General features: G+C 35.0%; 1 protein-coding gene across 1 annotated transcript in view; it reads left to right on the forward strand.

Moving 5' to 3' along the window:
• The window catches only part of LOC124360091 (chromatin-remodeling ATPase INO80), a 58,278-nt gene that overhangs the window by 20,987 nt on the left and 17,219 nt on the right, over positions 1–20,072 (forward strand). The window contains exons 10-17 of the mRNA XM_046813389.1: positions 2,347–2,557; positions 2,704–2,791; positions 5,161–5,276; positions 5,946–6,121; positions 15,108–15,310; positions 17,925–18,065; positions 18,271–18,380; positions 19,511–19,712. Coding sequence (XP_046669345.1) covers positions 2,347–2,557; positions 2,704–2,791; positions 5,161–5,276; positions 5,946–6,121; positions 15,108–15,310; positions 17,925–18,065; positions 18,271–18,380; positions 19,511–19,712 — 1,247 coding nt within the window. The remainder of the gene's footprint in view (positions 1–2,346; positions 2,558–2,703; positions 2,792–5,160; positions 5,277–5,945; positions 6,122–15,107; positions 15,311–17,924; positions 18,066–18,270; positions 18,381–19,510; positions 19,713–20,072) is intronic.

Genomic DNA, 20,072 nt, shown 5'->3' on the forward strand with positions numbered 1-20,072 from the left:
AAAAGGAATATTACAGTGTCCAGGATTACTTACTTGAGAAGAAAGACTAGTTTTAGTATGTTATGTTTTGGTTCTGTATGTAATGTTAAATTTAGTAATTTAGATAATTTTACTTTAATTTGACCTCTGCCTGTGCAATCCTTGTATTGTTTGTGGCAATAAATGATTTGACTTTGACTTTGAATAACAATAATAATATATTTCAGTAATTTAACTATAAGTTATGAACAATAATTTTAATAAATACACAAAACAATCCAAACAAATACATAAACACTAAATCACAAATTGATATATCGATGTTGTATAAAAAACTCAGCTCAACCCAGAACTATAAAACTCGTCAAATGAATGTAGAGATAAAGAAATTAAGTATGATTTCAATTTGTTTGTAAATATTGCATTATTTCTCTGTGGTGTTATTGTTAATGGAATTTTAGTTAAAACATTTTTTCCCGTGTAATTAGTGTTTTTCCTATAAAGCTGCAGTCTATGTTTGTCCAGTGTAATACCACATCTTGTATTGTACTTATGGCTCACTCTTAACATGGAAGGGCTGTTATTTTTTACATATTTTATACTTTCATATATATATATGAAATATAACATACTACTATAACTACGATAACATACAATGCTACCATATTTGTTATGTTATTAACTCCACTTATAGGGTTATCTATTTATATTAATGTAATGAAAATAACTAAAACCTTTTAAATTAAAACTTTTTATTACATACACGTGTTTCGGTTTTTAACCATCTTCAGTGTACATTAACCTCTAAATAATTAGATAAATAATAAACAATGAGATATACACATGTGGACCTTTTAAACATATGTTAAATTTAAATGACACAGTTGTAATTTTCTTATTAGTAATCTGTATTTAATATTTTAATTTTTTCAAAAATTGGATTTGTCTTATTTTTCAGATTACTATTTAAAATGTTATGAGGATCTTTATTATAATTTAGATAAATGTGTAATTCTTCTTTTGTGTTTTACTTCTCTCCTTTCCTTTCGATATCTAAAATTTCCATGTTCTTTTCAATATTTGTGTAGTTATGGTCAGTCTCCAATAGGTGTTCAGCAAAATTTGATTTTATTGTAGACATGTTATTTGTTTTTAAAGCTTGTATGTGTTCTTTAAACCTTTTATTAAAATTTCTTCCAGTTTGCCCAATATAATAGCTTTCACAGTCACTACAGTTAATTTTGTATATTCCAGATTTGTTTGTATAATTCCTGTTTGTCATCATTTTGGTTGACTCTCCATCAGTCACCAAACAAGAAATAATACATTTAAACTTATTGAAAACAAAGTCAACCAAAATGATGACAAACAGGAATTATACAAACAATCTGGAGTATACAAAATTAACTGTAGTGACTGTGAAAGCTATTATATTGGGCAAACTGGAAGAAATTTTAATAAAAGGTTTAAAGAACACATACAAGCTTTAAAAACAAATAACATGTCTACAATAAAATCAAATTTTGCTGAACACCTATTGGAGACTGACCATAACTACACAAATATTGAAAAGAACATGGAAATTTTAGATATCGAAAGGAAAGGAGAGAAATTAAACACAAAAGAAGAATTACACATTTATCTAAATTATAATAAAGATCCTCATAACATTTTAAAATAGTAATCTGAAAAATAAGACAAATCCAATTTTTGAAAAAATTAAAATATTAAATACAGATTACTAATAAGAAAATTACAACTGTGTCATTTAAATTTAACATATGTTTAAAAGGTCCACATGTGTATATCTCATTGTTTATTATTTATCTAATTATTTAGAGGTTAATGTACACTGAAGATGGTTAAAAACCGAAACACGTGTATGTAATAAAAAGTTTTAATTTAAAGGGTTTTAGTTATTTTCATTACATTAATGCTACCATAATTACGTTATGTGTAGTAGCCTATGTTTTGATATGCATCAAAATCACACCAGTGTTTCTGGGTTGTTAGACAAATCATTCAAAATTTAGAACACTTCTGTTGTAAACTTAGAACTTTATCTGACAAAATCATTAAAAATATAGTTATCTGAAGTACATTATAAGAATTTTTCATTATCAAGGCATTATTGGAATAAATCCATTTTAAAATAGAAAGTTATTCAACTAAAAATATTTTTGAATGTATACATTGACAGCATGAAAATTGTACTGTTTTTATCATCAAATCTCCATTTTACAAATGAATGAGTTATCTATACAGATATGGTATGGTTTTGTATTCTTAAGTTGGATAAAAATAACTAGTATCACTTTTATATTTCAATCATAACTTAGATAAAGGAAAAATTTTGATATGTTGTAGTGAAGTATTGAAGGATAAAGTGAAGAACAATGTAAAAAATGCTTTCCAAGCGGAGGAAATGCGGACGCGGCAGTTTGGTTCCGTTCAGATGCACCCGTCAGAACCCGCAGACCATCTGGACGAGGAGAGACCTCAACCCGCCATCTTTAAGGGTACACTCAAACATTACCAGCTGAAGGGTATGAACTGGCTGGCAAACCTTTATGACCAGGTAAGTCAGGTCATTGATTGGGAGGTGGAGTTTTCAGTCTTATGATGTAGTAGAAAATCTAAATAGATGGATTGTATTTTCTAAGAATATTATCAATGCCAGTACCAAGCACCATGATTAATAATCGTATATTTGTCATTTTTCAGGGCATAAATGGTATTCTAGCAGATGAAATGGGATTAGGCAAAACTGTACAATCAATAGCATTCCTGTGTCACATTGCTGAAAAATACTGTGAGTATACTGGTGTTAGCGTTCTACAGGGTTTGTCCGGAAAGTAATAGGACTGATTTTCTTTTGCCGAGACTGTACTCCGGAGCGGGCGTGCACCGACTGGATTCGGTAGAGGGCGTTCCTAGCTAACGAACAAGCGGCTGGTCAGTTGTCTCCGAGCACCTGAAGAGTCAGGACAGGTGTTTTTACGTGACGTGTTTCTGTGAGTGGTGCAAGCCGAAAATGCAGCGTTCGTTAGAGAAGAGGTACACGATTAGATTCATTGTGAAACTCGGTAAATCTGCGACAGAGAGATTTGATATAATCAAGCAGGCTTACCCAGATGTTGCTTTAGGAAGAAGTGGTGTGTGTTTCGGTGGCACCAGGCCTTTTTGGGGGGCCGGGAAGAGGTTGCTGATGAAGACCGTGCTGAAAGACCTTCGACTTCGACCGACAATGTGATTCATGTGCGCAAAGTTTTGAACTCAGACCTTCGAATAAGTATTAGTTTAATTTCCCAAATGTTACATTTACCGAAATCTGTGGTTCATGAAATTGTGACGGAGCATTTTAACAAGCGCAAAGTGTGTGCGAAGATGATCCCAAAAGTGCTCACTGGCGACCAGAAATTGCGGCTCACACCGCCATTCTTGCGAACAGCTACCTGACCAAGGCCGGCATCCCAACTCTTCCACAGCCGCTCTATATCCCAGATGTGGCCCCCCCAGACTTTTTTTTTGTTTCCTCGCCTGAAAAAGCAAGCATTTTGAGACGACAGAGGGGATCCAAGCAGCTTGCACCGCGGCTCTCAAGGCTATTCCGGAGAATGCCTTCCATGACGCCTTCAATGCTTGGAAATCACGCTGACAGCGCTGCATCGACGTAGAAGGAGCCTATTTTGAAAGTCTTTAAAGAATTGTAACGATTTGCTCAATACATTTTATTTAATCGACTCAGTCCTATTACTTTCCGGACAAACCCTGTATGTTGAGGAGCATTGATTTGTTATATACTTCTGATAGACGATCTAAAATTATATCATCACTATTTGGTAATTATATCATTACTATCCAATAGAACTGGCAATTATTGCACAAACTGTCTGCCAAAAAATCCGTATATTGATGCAAAGTCTATTCCTTTTTATAAACTCGTAAGATTGAAGTTACATCTGAGCTACTAACATTGAGATAAGTTTTTTTGAAGGTTTACTTTAATTGGCAATATTTAAGCTTAAATTATTTGTTTGGCTTGTGATAGTGGCAAAATATTGTCTAAGGAGGCTTTGCAGTCGAATGAAACTCGATTATTCAATGCCAAATTGAGTCTGATAGTTATGACAATGTACTTTGTCTACCTTTTTCAGTGTAGTTTGTTATTTATTCAGAATGCAAAAATATCTTATTAAAAGCTGACTCTTTGAAACAATCTTCAGATTTCCCCCATAAGAACAATATTAAAATCTCATGCACTGTTACACCCTCATCTTTTATCACAGCATTGTAGGAGATCTCTCATTTCTGAAATGTAATCAATACACATCCAAACGCTATTTAGTTTTTTTATTTTGTAGAGTGAACAATTCTTGAATGTATAAACAATGAAGTACGATACAAAACAGTTTGAAATTTTTTCTGAGTAACCTATAAAAATATAAAACAAAATCTTTTTGATACGTATTAATGATATCTTTAAAAAGTGACATCTTCCATAATTTTACAACTGAAAATAAGGTTGTAAAATTCCATGAGGTTTAGCATTGTTCTTAAGGACTAAATTCAAAATGTCTGCTACTATAGCCAAGTCTTTAACGTTACAACTTTTTGTATTTGTAGCAGTACAATTATGTGAATAGTTTTCATATGGCATTATTTCATGTCTTAATACTCAGTTAGATGTTTAGTGTGCTAAGATGGAGTCATCTCCATTGTATATAATTTTATTATGCCTAGTAAAAAAATTTTATCAAGGAAATTTTGTTTTAAACATATTCAAGGATGATTGCATCTAGCTAGGTTTGTCTATTAAAATGTACAATACCTGGAAAAATTGGTTGTTTAAAAAAAATCTAAATATAATCTAAATATTATAGTATAAATAGATTCAAATAACAAAATTCAAGATTTTAAGAAAAACTGGAAATAAGAATTAGGTCAATGAGTATCAGTTCTGTAGGTAATAATTGTGGTAATCTAACTGATTTTAACAGATTAAAAAAAAAAAAAAAAAACAATAGGCAATTGTATTTATGTTTAGGTTTAGAGGAGAAAAAGCCTGATTTTAATAGAGAAATTTAACAGGTAAATAGGTAAACTTAGTTTTCAATCCAATCACTTAATAATTGAAACACTCAGGTAATAATTGTTTTATGTATTAATGTTTATTACTAGCTGTCTGGGGTCCGTTTCTGATAATCTCGCCAGCATCAACTCTTCACAACTGGCAGCAGGAGATGGCTAGATTTGTCCCTGACTTCAAAGTGGTCCCTTACTGGGGAAGTCCTCAAGTGAGTAGTCCTTCCTAGAAACTGTTCCACTTTCTATTGCAATTTGTGTCTTTAATACTCACGGAAACCCTCTGTGTCTTCTATAGCTGAGGTTTACGGAAATTAAACTATGATAGTTTATATTTCGTAAGTATTCGAAAACTTTACAAAAGTAAAAATATTAGGTTTCTGAAATACAAATAAGATGATTTTGTCTGCGATGTAAAATATATAGAAGGCATTATACAGAACAAAGTCTGACTGACTCTCTTGGCTCCATTCAAGTGGGTTTATGGTCGGTATGAAGATGTTGCGAGGTTCAGTTTACCTGTAATTGTGACATGGTAATACTAGAGCCTAGAGTTAATTTTCGTCACATTGTATAGAATTATCTCTCTTCTGTATGTACTAATTACATATTCTCTAGGGTTGTAGTCTCTTTAGGTAGAATATCTTGCAGTGATTGTGTAGTAGTGTACTAACACTGTCTGTTAACTTCAGGTCAGTGTGTCGTCATACAATGTATTGTGTATGACACAATCTGTCTGACAAAGTTATTAGGTAGCACTTATAACTTATAATTTTGAAGTGCAGGGTTAGATGTTCACAGTCTCTCAAAAGACACTAGAGTTGTATCAGTTCAGTAATTTTTTCTAGTAAGGCTTCTGATAAATTCTTTCTGTACCACAGGAAAGGAAGATCCTCAGACAGTTCTGGGACCAGAGAGATCTGCACACTCAGGAGGCAAGTTTCCATGTGGTGATCACAAGTTACCAACTGGTCATCACAGACTTCAAGTACTTCAACCGCATCAAGTGGCAGTACCTGATACTAGACGAGGCTCAAGCCATCAAGAGCACCAGCAGGTCAGTGCTTGGATCAAAACTTATCATCTGGTCATTACTGAACTCTAGTACTAAAACCTTATATTATAAGAAGCACAAGATATTTAAATAGGTCACAACTTAACTGAAAAATGTATTCTTCTTAATGAATGTTGGGGTGAGTAATTATTTATATCAGTACAATGGAAATCGGTCTCGAAAACTTCAATAGACAAGTAATCATGATTGTGTATATAGTTCAGGACGTAACTTCAGTTAGGTTAAAGAAATATCAATGAAATAATCAAATCAAATCAAATCAAATCATTTATTGTCAAGATGTAATGTACTACATATAACAACGTCAAATATTAGGCTAAAAAATAGTCTATTCTAAATTTTCTCTTAATACAGTATAAAAATCATTGACACTGTACAGGCAAGATTTGAGTAACAATTTTTTTACACAGTTCTTAAAATTAGTTCTACTTAATTCTTTTATATCTAAAGGCAATGCATTGTACAGCTTAATTCCTTGATACTTAAAACTGGATTGGGTGCTTGAAAAAATTACATTTTGTTAATACTAGGTTATTTCTATTACGTGTATAGTAACTATGGATATTACTATGGTTAGAGAGGTAGTTAAAATTATCTTTTACATACAGGAGCACATATAATATATAAATAGAAGGCAGTGTGTTAAAATATTAAGTTTTATAAAAAGAGGTTTTACAGTGTTCGCGGTTTTCCTACATTACATAGCAGCCTTACAGCTCTTTTTTGTAGAATAAATAGCTTGCTTGCAGCTTGTGAGTAACCCCACAAAACAATCCCATAGGTTAGACAACTGTGGACATAAGCGTAGTATATCTGCAGCTGAAGGTCTGAGGAAAATAACACCCTTTAGAGATCTAATTAAGAAAATGCCCCGAGCAATCTTTGAAGCAGCATAATCAATGTGAGTTTGCCATTTAAGATTAGACTGGATGTGTACTCCAAGAAACTTGAGACTGAAATCATTTTCATTTGGGCCTATGAGCTAGTGTTATTTGTAAATCCTGGATTTTTTTATTATTAACACATAACTTGTTAGCTGCACACCAATCGTTTATAATCGAAGTCTTAGAACCAACGATACTTTTACATTCAACGTCTGATTTTAGAGCTGACTGTAAGCCCAGGTCATCAGCAAATAAATACGTGCTTACACCGCTCTCGCCCAGATTAGAAGGCAAGTCATTTATATATGCAATAAATAGAGTAGGACCTAAAATGGAGCCTTGTGGAACTCCATAATTAACAGGGCGCGAGTTTCAGAAATAGAACCATTTAAGTAAACATATTGACTCCTATTGGAGAGATATGACTTGAAAAAATTTACAGCAAGTTGACTGAAACCATAGTAGCTCAACTTACTTATTTAGGATCCTATGGTCGACCGTGTCAAAAGGCCTTGGAAAGGTCATACGATCTAAAATTAACAGCATTTTTTCAGTTCCAAACCCTCAAAACAATCATTTACAAAAGACTGAACTGCATCAGTAGTGCTCCGTTTTAGCCCGAAACCCAAACTGACACTTACTAATTAACCCATTAGTTTCCAGATAATAAACTACCTGCTTGTGAAGTAGGCGTTCCAAAACCTTTTGACACAACTGGAATTATCGAAATCGGTCTATAGTTACAGATTTGATCTTTAGGCCCCTTCTTATGTACAGGAATAACTTTATTAACTTTCAATACATCAGGAAAAATGCCCAGACTTAATACATTCATTAAATAGGTAAGTTAATACTTCACAAAATATAGGCAGCACATAATTTCAAGATTGGAGCATTTACACCAAAACAGTCTAAGCATGTACTGTTATTTAAAAACTAATTATAGCTGCATAGACATCTTCAACTTTAAATTCCAACAAAATTAAAATCAACATATGGAAGGGTCAAGTTGGAATAACTGTTAAGATAAAAATAAAATGTATTATCACTAGTGGGGATATTATTACATGTATCTTCAACTGAACAAACAAAATAATTATTAAAACTATTGGGTTCCAGTGTCACAGAAGAACTCACTGATTTACTATTAGGTCTGGCTGTTTGATTTATTAAACCCCAAGCAGCTTTACTCTTATTTACAGCTTTGTCAATTACACCATTATTATAATTAAGTTTGGCCTTTCGAATTTCATTCTTATACACTGTTTTAAGTTTCTTGTACCTAGTTTTGAATTCAATGTTACTCTCAGAGTTGGTGTTATTAAATTATATAATGTAGCTTATCTAATTCAGATTTTTATTTTAAACTAGGCTATCATGGTACCAGGAAACATTAATATTCTTACTTTTAAGTTTTTTAGTCTTAAGAGGCATAGAACAGTTTAGTGCCCACATAAACAGATCATAGAAAGAGCTTGAACTTAGAATTTATATCAGATTCCAAACGGTATACATCATTCCAATTTATAAGCTTAAGATATGATAACAAAAATGAGGGTACCAATGGCACAAATGGGTCTAATTATTGACTTTTCTGAGACAGTCTGTGGTATTTTATACTCCAAGAACGCCTCGACGAGGATGGCCAGATGATCGGAAGCAGCCGTGTGAATTACTGACGAGTGTACTCTGTCTGGGTGAACAGTAGTCAGTAGATTGTCAATACAGCTACCCAAGGTTTCACTATCACCAAGCCCTGGTCTAGTTATTTCTGAGACAGTGATATTAAGTCCAAAGCTATTGATCAAGTTGAGGAGTTCTTTTGTTTCCACATGGTTACTGAGAAAGTTTACATTAAAATCACCAGCAATAATTAGGTTCATTTTTTTGCCATTTCAGAAGGGAAAAAAAATATCATGGAGTTTATCATAAAATAGACAAAAGCTACTTGCTGGAGATCTATAAAAAGCTACCACTACTGTGTTGAAAGTAGGCAATACAATCGCTGCTAACTCACAGGTAAGTTCTTCCGAGAAAACAAGATAATTTGTCAAATTTGATGACTTCAGTACCACTTTTAACACAAATAAAAATCCCACCGTGAGAATGTTTCTCTCTTGCAAAGAAATCAGCAACTTCATATCCAGGTATCACCAAGTTCTTCATGTCCGATGAGGATAACCAGTGTTCCGCAATACAAAGTACATCAGTCCTGTATTGGTTATTTAGAATGTCAATAAAAGGAAGCTTGTTGGAAATACTGCAAACATTCCAAAATAATAGTTTAAAATTAGGCCTGTAATTTATAACGTTACTAGGTAAACCTCGGTAGATTGTGTTGAATTTTACTTCGGAACTTGTTTGCACTGGCTGAAGCTACGTTATCAACATCTACAAAACTAAGCCGTTGAGTCATTTCTGTATTAAAGGGGTCAAAAACCTCCCGGTTTAAAGAACTGGATTCACCATCAATAAGTACACTGGAAAACTCACTCTGTGATTTCTGTTTCATTACTACACCTTCCAGTGGACTCTGAGCTTGGAGTAGGGACAGTGACACAGGTCATCTCGATGGAGTCAGATACATCGTGCAGCAGTGGATGCTCTACATAACCTTTACTTTCATTTTGTGTTGAAGGTGATTTCAACTCTGTCACGGAGTGTTACATGCACTTCTGGTCAACGGGACTTGAGGCTCAGTGCTTTCATGTAGTACTTTGTAGATACTTCTAGCTAGCCATTGTTCCCCCCCTGTAATTTAAATGTAAACCGTGCTGAGTGTGTAATTGTCTGTTAGCTGTACTAATTTTCACCAAAGACATACTAGAATATTTTTTTACTCAAAGCCTCCAGTGATTCGTTAGATGATTTAATTTCTTGGTTTATGCAGGACCAATCTTTCAAGTCATATCTAACAGGAAAATCAACTAAGACTATTCTGTTTTTTTTTTTATATTTATTTAAAGATTCATTGATCAAAGTTATTGATTTCTCAGCTTCATTATGAGCTATGTCGTTAGACCCACATGCAATAACAAGAACATCCTCAGAACTCAGGTCCTCTCCGTCAATGTTTTTTGTAGTTTAATACTTGCCCAGCCAAACCTCCAGGCCTCACAAAACCAACCGCTTCAAATGAATCTTGACATTTGTTCAAATGAAAAGCTAAGTCACGACCATGACTGTCAGCACATATGAGCATTTTAGGCTTTTTTTTTTTAGTTTCTATCCTTTTTATGACTATGGAGAGTTTTTTCCTTTATTTCAGAGAATTCTTTAGTTTCTTGCTTCTCTAAGTTGGAAGCTTGTCTCAATTTTAGAGTAAAGTGAGTAAGTACTAGGTTTATCAGTAAAATCCTCAATTTCAGAGTCGTCAGTTACAGAGTTATTTACTAATAAATAAAATAGTAATTATTAGTATTATTATTAGTAATTATTTATGGGAGTGCCGATGGCCGAGCGGTCTAAGTTGTTGGACTTTGGGTCTGAGTTAGAGATAACGCAGGTTCAAATCCTGTCTGTGACCATTGCACTATTTATCAGTACCATTGGCCTTGTACTGTATTGACTCTCCCCCTTATTCTGTTTGATAAGATCCTCGCACAGGCCCGTGGCCCATGAGGGCGGACAGAATAAGGCTTAAAAGGAGATCGGCCTCTCCTTAAAAAAAAAAAAAAAAAATTGTGGCATATTTTAACATGTTCACGCCAATGTGGAGCTCTAGAACCCCACTCACCATTTCTTAAGTGGGGCTCTACAAACCCATGCCTTACCATTACTTCAAGTTGTGTGGGCTCACACTTCATAAGATTTGTATAGTGAGCTTAACCCAGGTTTGTTTTTAATAGAATAGAATAGAATAGAATATATTTTATTGCGTTGACAATATATATTACATTGTATTGCAATAGTCAATAATACCAATTTTTTACGGTATTTATCTTAAAAACTAAATCCATTCACTCGACTTTCCATACAGTTGCACGCAGGCACACATTCATACACATACAAAAACACAAAATTCATAATTCGTGGGATCAACCCCCAGGATTGCAACACCGCCGCGAATATTAATCCCAAGTGTGCTCCATAAACTCGCCAACTGAGTAAAAAGCACAAGACACCAGGTAGTGTTTTAATTGGGTTTTAAATTTTTTTGGATTTGTTTCTAAATTTAGTGTTTCAGGGAGATTGTTAATGAATTTGATCCCAGCTTGAGAAGGGAGGCGTTCAAATGCTGCTGTTCTATGCTGTCGGGCTCGAAAGCGCCCCCGAGCTCTTGTCTCGTATTTGTGTATATCACTGCCCTGCATCAATATACACTGAAATCGACAGTAAAATGAAGTCTCTAAAATATACAAGCTGGGTAGAGTTAGCAAGTTGAGCTCCCTGAAGGCACTTCGACATGACTCTCTGTTGTTCAATTTTGCGATGATTCGAACAGCTTTTTTCTGCAGTCTGAATACTCTTTCCAAATTTGATATGGCACAACTGCCCCACAGAGAAATTCCGTACGACAGGTATGGAAATATTAATCCATAGTAAGCCATCATTAAGACATCAGACGTACAAAACTTTGATAAATTTCGAAGGACAAAAATTCCAGTTGCCAATTTAGCACATACACTTTCAAAGTGAACTTTCCAGGTTAACCCTTTATCTAGGTGTATTCCTAGAAATTTAGCAGAATCAGTTTCTTCCAGAACAATGTTATCCATCATTACTGTTGGGGTTTCATAAGTATTCAACCCACGTAAACAGAAGTTGATGTAATTTGTCTTTTCATGATTAGTTTTGAGGTTATTTACCAGAAAATTTTGAATGCAGGAATTAAGATCAATGAAGGTTTGAATCTCAAATGAAGTTAGAGAATCAGCCCGAAAACAGAGAGTCGTGTCATCTGCGTATTGAATGATTTTCCCATATAAGGCTGACGCATGGATATTATTCACATAAATCAAGAAAAGGACAGGACCCAAGATTGATCCCTGTGGGACTCCTTGGTATATTCTAATAGTACTTGATACTGCATTCTGGACCTGAACACATTGACTTCTACTGCTCAAGTGTGAGTGGAGCCACTGGTGTGCTGTCCCTCGTACACCACAGCCTTCCAGCTTGTGTAGCAATATACCATGATTAACAGTATCAAACGCTTTTGAGAGATCAAGAAAGACACTGAGCGTTCTTTGGTGTGTCTCAAAGCCTTCCACAATAAAGTCTACAAGTTGTGTGATTGCTCCAAAAGTTGATCTTCCTGGTCTGAAACCAAATTGTAGATCAGACAAAATTTTGTGTTTATCAAGAAAATTAAGAAGTCGGTCCAGGAACAGTTTTTCAAAAATTTTGCTAAAAACAGGTAAAATTGAAATTGGTCGATAGTTATCCGCTAACTTTGGATCGCCTTTTTTGAAAACAGGTACGACTTTTGCCAATTGGAGTGCGGATGGGAATGTGCCAGTTTCGAAAGAAACATTTATGATTTTTGTCAATGGGCTTAATATGTGCTGATAACATTGTTTTATAAGCCACATTGATATGCCATTTATGTCATTGGAAGTTTTAGCTGAAAAACTTCTTATAATACGTCCCACTTCGTCCTCACACACAGGGGCCAGAACCATAGATGAAGCAGGGGTATGTGTGGTGACTGTATCCAGTTCCAATTCACGGTCAGCATCAAGAGAACCAGCCACTGAGGAGAAAAATTTATTAAATTTCAAAGCTATTGCATTTGGATCGGTTAATTTTATCCCATCAGCATCAAGCTGAATGGATTTTGAAGATGCTTTATTTGTTGTGTTTTTTATAATGTTCCAAGCTGTCTTAGAAAAGTTAGATGACTGTTTTAGTTTATTGTTTATTTCGTATGATTTTGCAGCAGTTATTACTTTTTTATAAATTCTTTTGTAATTTCTATAGAAGGATTTGAATCTGTAATCATTAGTGTTCCTGAATATTTCATTATAGAATTTTAGTTTATTTCTAGAAATCAGAATTCCAGGTGTTATCCAAGAATTCTTCTGAACTTTACCTTTTGTTTTTATTTTCCTAAGGGGACAGCAAACATTTAAGTGGAACATGAAACAACTGTTGAAGGAGTCGAATATTGTGTCTGCAGAAGTAAAAGAATCTAAAAAAATCCAATTTTCATCTGCCAGACATTTATTTAAAAGATTTATATTATGTGGATGGACATTTCTCCTTAAAATAATGTTGTGGGATTCTTGGCTCACTGAACATCCACGGATCACCACCTCCTGTGCGTGATGGTCAGATATAGCAGTGTTCAGCACTGACACAGAACTATTGGGTACGTTTGTTATGACATTATCAATGGCAGTGCTCGATGTCGCTGTCACACGAGTTGGCGAGTTCACAGACCAGCTAAGACTAAAAGATTTGAGCAAGTCTCTAAGCTGTTGAGTTTGCTTATCATTCATATTTAAAACATTAATATTGATATCCCCCATTATAACAAAATATTTAAAATTATTGAGGAGATAGTTTAGAAGCCGCTCAAGTCTCTCGAAAAAAACACCAAATTGGCCATTTGGTGATCTGTACAAACCAACTACAGCAATTCTCCCGAGAGAACTCAAGCAGACCTCAACTCCATTGGAATACTTAATGGCCAATAAAACTTCTGATTTCTGACTTCTGATTTCCAGCCATCTCAAAATCCAATTCAATACCTACATTAAACCTCAGTGGCTCAGACTTGATTCGATCTCGAACTAAAATTGCTACTCCACCTCCCTTATAAAATTGACGCTGAAAGGATTGGGCCAGATCAAAGTTAATAATTTTGAAAAAATGTATTGTTTCGTTTGTAAATCCGTGTTCCGAAACTATGAAGATGTTTCAGTTCCTCACATAGAAGAGAAAGTTCATCTAACTTATTTGTTGCAGTTTGAGCATTTTGGTGGACTATGCTGAACGTAGAATTTGTTAACAAAGTTTTATGTCTGTGTTTTGCTTTTTGGAAGAGGTTTAAGTTCTGTGTTGCAACTCTGGGGGTGGAACCTGTGTCCCTAAAAAATCATCTGTACAAGTTTTTTTGTCAAGTTTTGTTATAGTTGTGGTAAACACTGGCACTGGACTGTCTCTTTCCTCATGTGACTGCAGCACTTCTGATGTAGTTGAAGTGGTGAACTCTGCTTCTCCTCCAGGTATATCAGTGATTCCTTTGACAGCATCCATGTATGTCTCATGGGGAAGTGTAATTAGTTCACTCTCAGTAGCTTGTGGAATGACGTAACCTCGTATATTTTTGGATATATGATTCTTAATTCCAAGACAAATTTGGTTTGAGAGTTTAATTTTACCGCTTGCATTAAAGTGCAGGCCATGTTTGGTATGATCATTCAAGGTATATTTAGTATTTGGAACAATGACAAAGTTGAGGTTATCAAGTTTTGAGACTCTTATGTATTCGATCAGTTTGATATTGGATCTTTTAATAGCATCATTGGTGTTGAACCCCAACTTATCAAATCTATGTGGAATTCCAGGTATAACTACATTGGTTTTACGGGCTACTTGTTTTATTAAATCAAACCGAAAATCTAAATCTGGTGTTCTATTGTTGAAATTGTTTGTTCCTGCTAAGACAATAACATAATCCCCATTCTGGTAGGATTCTGTTAGTTCTTCAATATTTTCAATTACATCATTAAAATTTGCATTGGGTTTGATTATTGAAGTAACCACAAACATTCTACCAAGCCAGTCCCTGATGTGTTCACCACAGCCTCTCCCATGACTATCTGCCAGAATAAGGATTTTATCAAATAGATTTATCAAATGTACCATACAGAATTTTGGAATAGCTTTTAATACTTTCTTCACTACAACATTTTTACGGTTTTTTTTAGATGTATAGTAAGTACAAAATACATACAAGATCTTAGCAAATGGAAATTTATAGAAATTTTAGATTTATAATAATAAACTTAGTAGAAAGAAGAGTTTACTATCAGTTCTTATAAAAAACACACTAGATTTAGTGCTCCATGTTTAAATTTCCTATGTCAGTATTCAACATGAACAAACTTGATAAGCTAAGTGTATCTGTTTTTTAGTGTGCGGTGGAAGCTGCTCCTGGGATTCAGTTGCCGCAACCGTCTGCTGCTCAGTGGCACACCCATACAGAACAGCATGGCTGAACTGTGGGCGCTGCTTCACTTCATCATGCCGACAATGTTCGACTCTCATGACGAGTTCAACGAGTGGTTCTCCAAAGACATTGAAAGTCATGCGGAAAACAAAACCAGTATTGATGAACGTAAGCCAATAAAATAAATAAATCATTAATCATGCATGATTTTTATCTAAAATTAGTTAATGTAATTCATCACGTCTCAAATTCTTTATTGTAACATCCTAGAGACAATATACTTCTTCTATAATAATTATATAGTGTTCAATTGTTGTAAAAATAAAACAATAATATAACATTTAAAAAAATAATATTAATATTTAACAAAAAGTGAACACTTCTCCAACAAAAAATTAACTATTTATTTTAAATTAATGTATAAAACATTTCAATGAAATATGATATCACAAAATTTTTGAGCCAACAATCTTTTCTTTTGGTCTTTTGGTGTAATGTAAATTTAAAAATTATATTCTATAAAAGGGAATTGATTTTACCAATTAATAATTATAAGGATTACTGATCAAATGAAACAACTCTTAAAAATAGTAAAGTTAATGATTAATACACAAATCAGTATATAATCCTTGGAAATTCCACTCATTCAGTAGACTTACTTCTGCATTATGTTACTTAATTACCCTTGAAAATTCTTTCATGTAGTTAAAAGTTTAATGAACTTTACAAATCTTTTAAGGTTCCAGAGTACTAACCTATAATTTGCCATAAAATTGTAACTCCACAGTAGTTCCTAGGCTTGACTTGGTTTGACGAGTTGAAAACTAAAATATGGATGTGAAAATTTTTGTGCTATAACAATAATGGCACGTCAAAACTTTACTAGTTTTTTTGTAACTTACTAGTGCAAGAAGGATGTAGAAAATAAGTTGTTAGACAAGGTAAAGTGATGGTTTACTGAAACAATTGTCTTGTACAGGTCTGCATCTGATCCTGTACAAGAAGCCTTTCATGTTGAGGAGGATCAAGAAGGATGTGGAGAATGAGTTGTCAGACAAGATAAAGTGATAGTTTACTGAAACAATTGTCTTGTACAGGTCATCTGTCACGTCTGCATCTGATCCTGAAGCCTTTCATGTTGAGGAGGATCAAGAAGGATGTGGAGAATGAGTTGTCAGACAAGATAAAGTGATAGTTTACTGAAACAATTGTTTTGTACAGGTCATCTGTCACGTCTGCATCTGATCCTGAAGCCTTTCATGTTGAGGAGGATCAAGAAGGATGTGGAGAATGAGTTGTCAGACAAGATTAAGTGATAGTTTACTGAAACAATTGTCTTGTACAGGTCATCTGTCACATCTGCATCTGATCCTGAAGCCTTTCATGTTGAGAAGGATCAAGAAGGAAGTGGAGAATGAGTTGTCAGACAAGATAAAGTGATAGTTTACTGAAACAATTGTCTTGTACAGGTCATCTGTCACGTCTGCATCTGATCCTGAAGCCTTTCATGTTGAGGAGGATCAAGAAGGATGTGGAGAATGAGTTGTCAGACAAGGTACGAGGGGGTACCCAAAAGTAACCGGAATTGTATTGCTGACAGCCGGCAGCGTGTAGTACACATCCTGCCGCTAGGCGTGTGTCGCGCAACCCATTGCGAGCTCAGTGACCCCAGTTCCGTTGTCCTAGTGCATTCTGTTCGTTCGTAGTGACTGTTTTCGCTAACCCTGTTTTGTTCTTGTTTCGTTTTTTGTCATGGCAAGTTTAAGTGAACAACGTGCATCGGTGAAATTTTGTTTTTTACTTGGTAAAAATGCTGCAGAAACCATTTTAATGTTGAATACAGCTTACAAAGATGATGCTATGGGGAAAACTCAGGTCTACGAGTGGTTCGCTCGATTTAAAAATGGCGACATGTCGATTGAAGACAAACCTCGTTCTGGACGTTCATCAACCTCTCGAACGGACGAAAATGTTGAGAAAATTCGTGAACTTGTGCTCACCGACCGTCGACAGACAATTGAGGAACTATCAGAGAGTAGTGGGTTAACTTGGAGCTCGGTTCAGCGAATTTTAACAGGAGATTTAGGACTGAAAAGGGTTGCTGCCAAATTTGTTCTTCCACCACGACAACGCACCGGCACACACAGCCATCTCAGTTAGGCAGTTTTTAGCAAAAAACGGCATGGTTCCGCTGCCCCACGCACCTTACTCGCCTGACCTCGCTCCATGCGACTTTTTTTTATTTCCACACATGAAAAGAGGCTTGAAAGGTCAACGATTTGACAGCGTTCAAGAGGTTAAGAAAAAAACGAAGCTCGAGCTTGCAGCCATTTCTAAAGATGACTACAAAAAATGTTTTGATCAATGGAAATACCGTTGGGACAAGTGTATTAGTTGTAATGGAGATTATTTTGAAGGAGATAAGGTCGTATTGTAAAAAATTTGATAATATATAATTTTTATAAAATAATTCCGGTTACTTTTGGGTACCCCCTCGTAAAGTGATAGTTTACTGAAACAATTGTCTTGTACAGGTCATCTGTCACGTCTGCATCTGATCCTGAAGCCTTTCATGTTGAGGAGGATCAAGAAGGATGTGGAGAATGAGTTGTCAGACAAGATAAAGTGATAGTTTACTGAAACAATTGTTTTGTACAGGTCATCTGTCACGTCTGCATCTGATCCTGAAGCCTTTCATGTTGAGGAGGATCAAGAAGGATGTGGAGAATGAGTTGTCAGACAAGATAAAGTGATAGTTTACTGAAACAATTGTCTTGTACAGGTCATCTGTCACGTCTGCATCTGATCCTGAAGCCTTTCATGTTGAGGAGGATCAAGAAGGATGTGGAGAATGAGTTGTCAGACAAGATAGAAGTGATGGTGTATTGTCCTCTCACCACTCGTCAGAAGGTGCTCTACTCAGGTTTGTCATTTGTTGTCAGTAACTTTTGTTATCTAGATTTCTCGTAGTGTAAAGAATTAGTTATAATAATTTATATAACTTCAATATATTTCCATAGTTTTGTACAAACAGTGAGTGTGTTTTCCATTAAGTTTAAGTTTATTCATAATGTATGTTACACATTAGTTTTAGAAGTTTTATTTAATATTAAATGGTCTTTTCACAGCTCTCAAGAAAAAGATTAGAATTGAAGATCTGCTACATTCTTCAGGCCCATACCAGTCATCTCAGAGCATCACTTCCAGTTTAATGAACCTGGTCATGCAGTTTCGAAAGGTAAAGCATGAATCATCACATTAAACTGTTATTTTGTTTTTTCTATGATTGAAATGTTTTATATAAAGTTGATTATAGTTAACTATTTATTTAAAATAATATGATTATACGATTAATAGCTTGGCAAGAACGCCTGTTCTTGTTTTGAGACATCGCTTATCAGGCATGGTGTTTGATGTTGGGTCTGAATATCTCTTGGAACATTTTGGTATAAATATTAAATATGCTAATTTGAGTTAGGAGATGTAAGACTGGCAGTTCTACATCATTCTTCATGGAACCTTACAGTGGATACGGGTAATGTCAGATTGATTAGGCTATGGGCTCTGAGCTCCACAAGATGTGATAGAGTGTGTATAGGGTCTTACAATAGTCATATGGCATTGTGGGTGTATGATAATAAATGACTAGATAAAGCACAAGTTGATGACATTACGACCCCAGGTGATGATTTAGAAAGTGCATAGAGTCACCTAGTGATTAATAACATCATGAAACAGTGTTTAAAGGTTCATTTATTATTCTAAAGTTTACAGAGCTCGAGTTTGTGATTCTTTGATGAATTAAACGGTTATTTCTTAGAATCTAAGAATGATTTAATAAAATTTGATCTGCTTATATCATTTTTGCTGCACCAAGTTAAAAATTCAGCTCCAGTTCATAATTCTATGGATAGACCCAGTATACTTTATTCATTATTAAAGGCAGTTGGGAGATTAGATTACCCTACGGGATGTGTGAGGTAACTTTAACCTCTATTGCCCCTTGCTCCTTTGCTGATTGGACACAGTAAAGTGACCCCTTCAACTTAAAAATATAACACAATTTAGTCTACTCTTTTGTGGCCAAGTTCTTGACTGAAATTTCTATATACATAGTTAACACATAACTTTAACCGTTAGTGCTCACAAGGTGGGACTGGCCCTCTGATGCGCTGTTTCGCTGAGACCTCACAGAATGGAGCTGACCCTCTGTGTGACGAGAGATTCTGTATATAACCTAAAGTGATGTGATGTACACATGTGTGTAACCACCCAGAGCTGTTTGAGCGGAGGGAAGCCAAGTCTCCTCTGTGGACTCAGTGTGAGGAGAGTCTCTATCTGTAACCTAAACTGATGTGATATACACAGGTGTGTAACCACCCAGAGCTGTTTGAGCGGAGGGAAGCCAAGTCTCCTCTGTGGACTCAGTGTGAGGAGAGTCTCTATGTGTTGCCCAAGCTCGTACTAGAGAGTGGGCTGCTCCACCGAGCCCTGCCCAGTCTACACCACATTTTCTTCAACTTCCTCAGCATACTACATCCTGACTATGTTCACCATTCACTCTTCTCAGGTAAACAACTGGTGGGAAAAGTTGGTTGAATGCAAGGGAAATGTATTGAGATCAGGAAAATTATGGCATTAAGTAGTTCTTCCAAAATAGAAATAGTTAATCCAAATATTCTAAATGAACCACCAAACCTGATTGTCTTATCATTCATAAACTTCCACAAATAACTGCAGTTTTATTTGCTGTATAATTTCATCAGTTTAAGGTTCTGCACAAATAATAAATATTTCATGAATCTAATTTGAGTTAGGTGATGTCAGACTCTGGCAGTTCTGTATGATTCTTCAAGGAACCTTACAATAGATTTGTGAATACAGGTAATGTGAAATGTATCAGGTGTTTATCTCTCTGAATCCCAGAAGA

Source organism: Homalodisca vitripennis, chromosome 4 (genome assembly GCF_021130785.1).
Source record: "Homalodisca vitripennis isolate AUS2020 chromosome 4, UT_GWSS_2.1, whole genome shotgun sequence".
NCBI lineage: Eukaryota > Metazoa > Arthropoda > Insecta > Hemiptera > Cicadellidae > Homalodisca > Homalodisca vitripennis.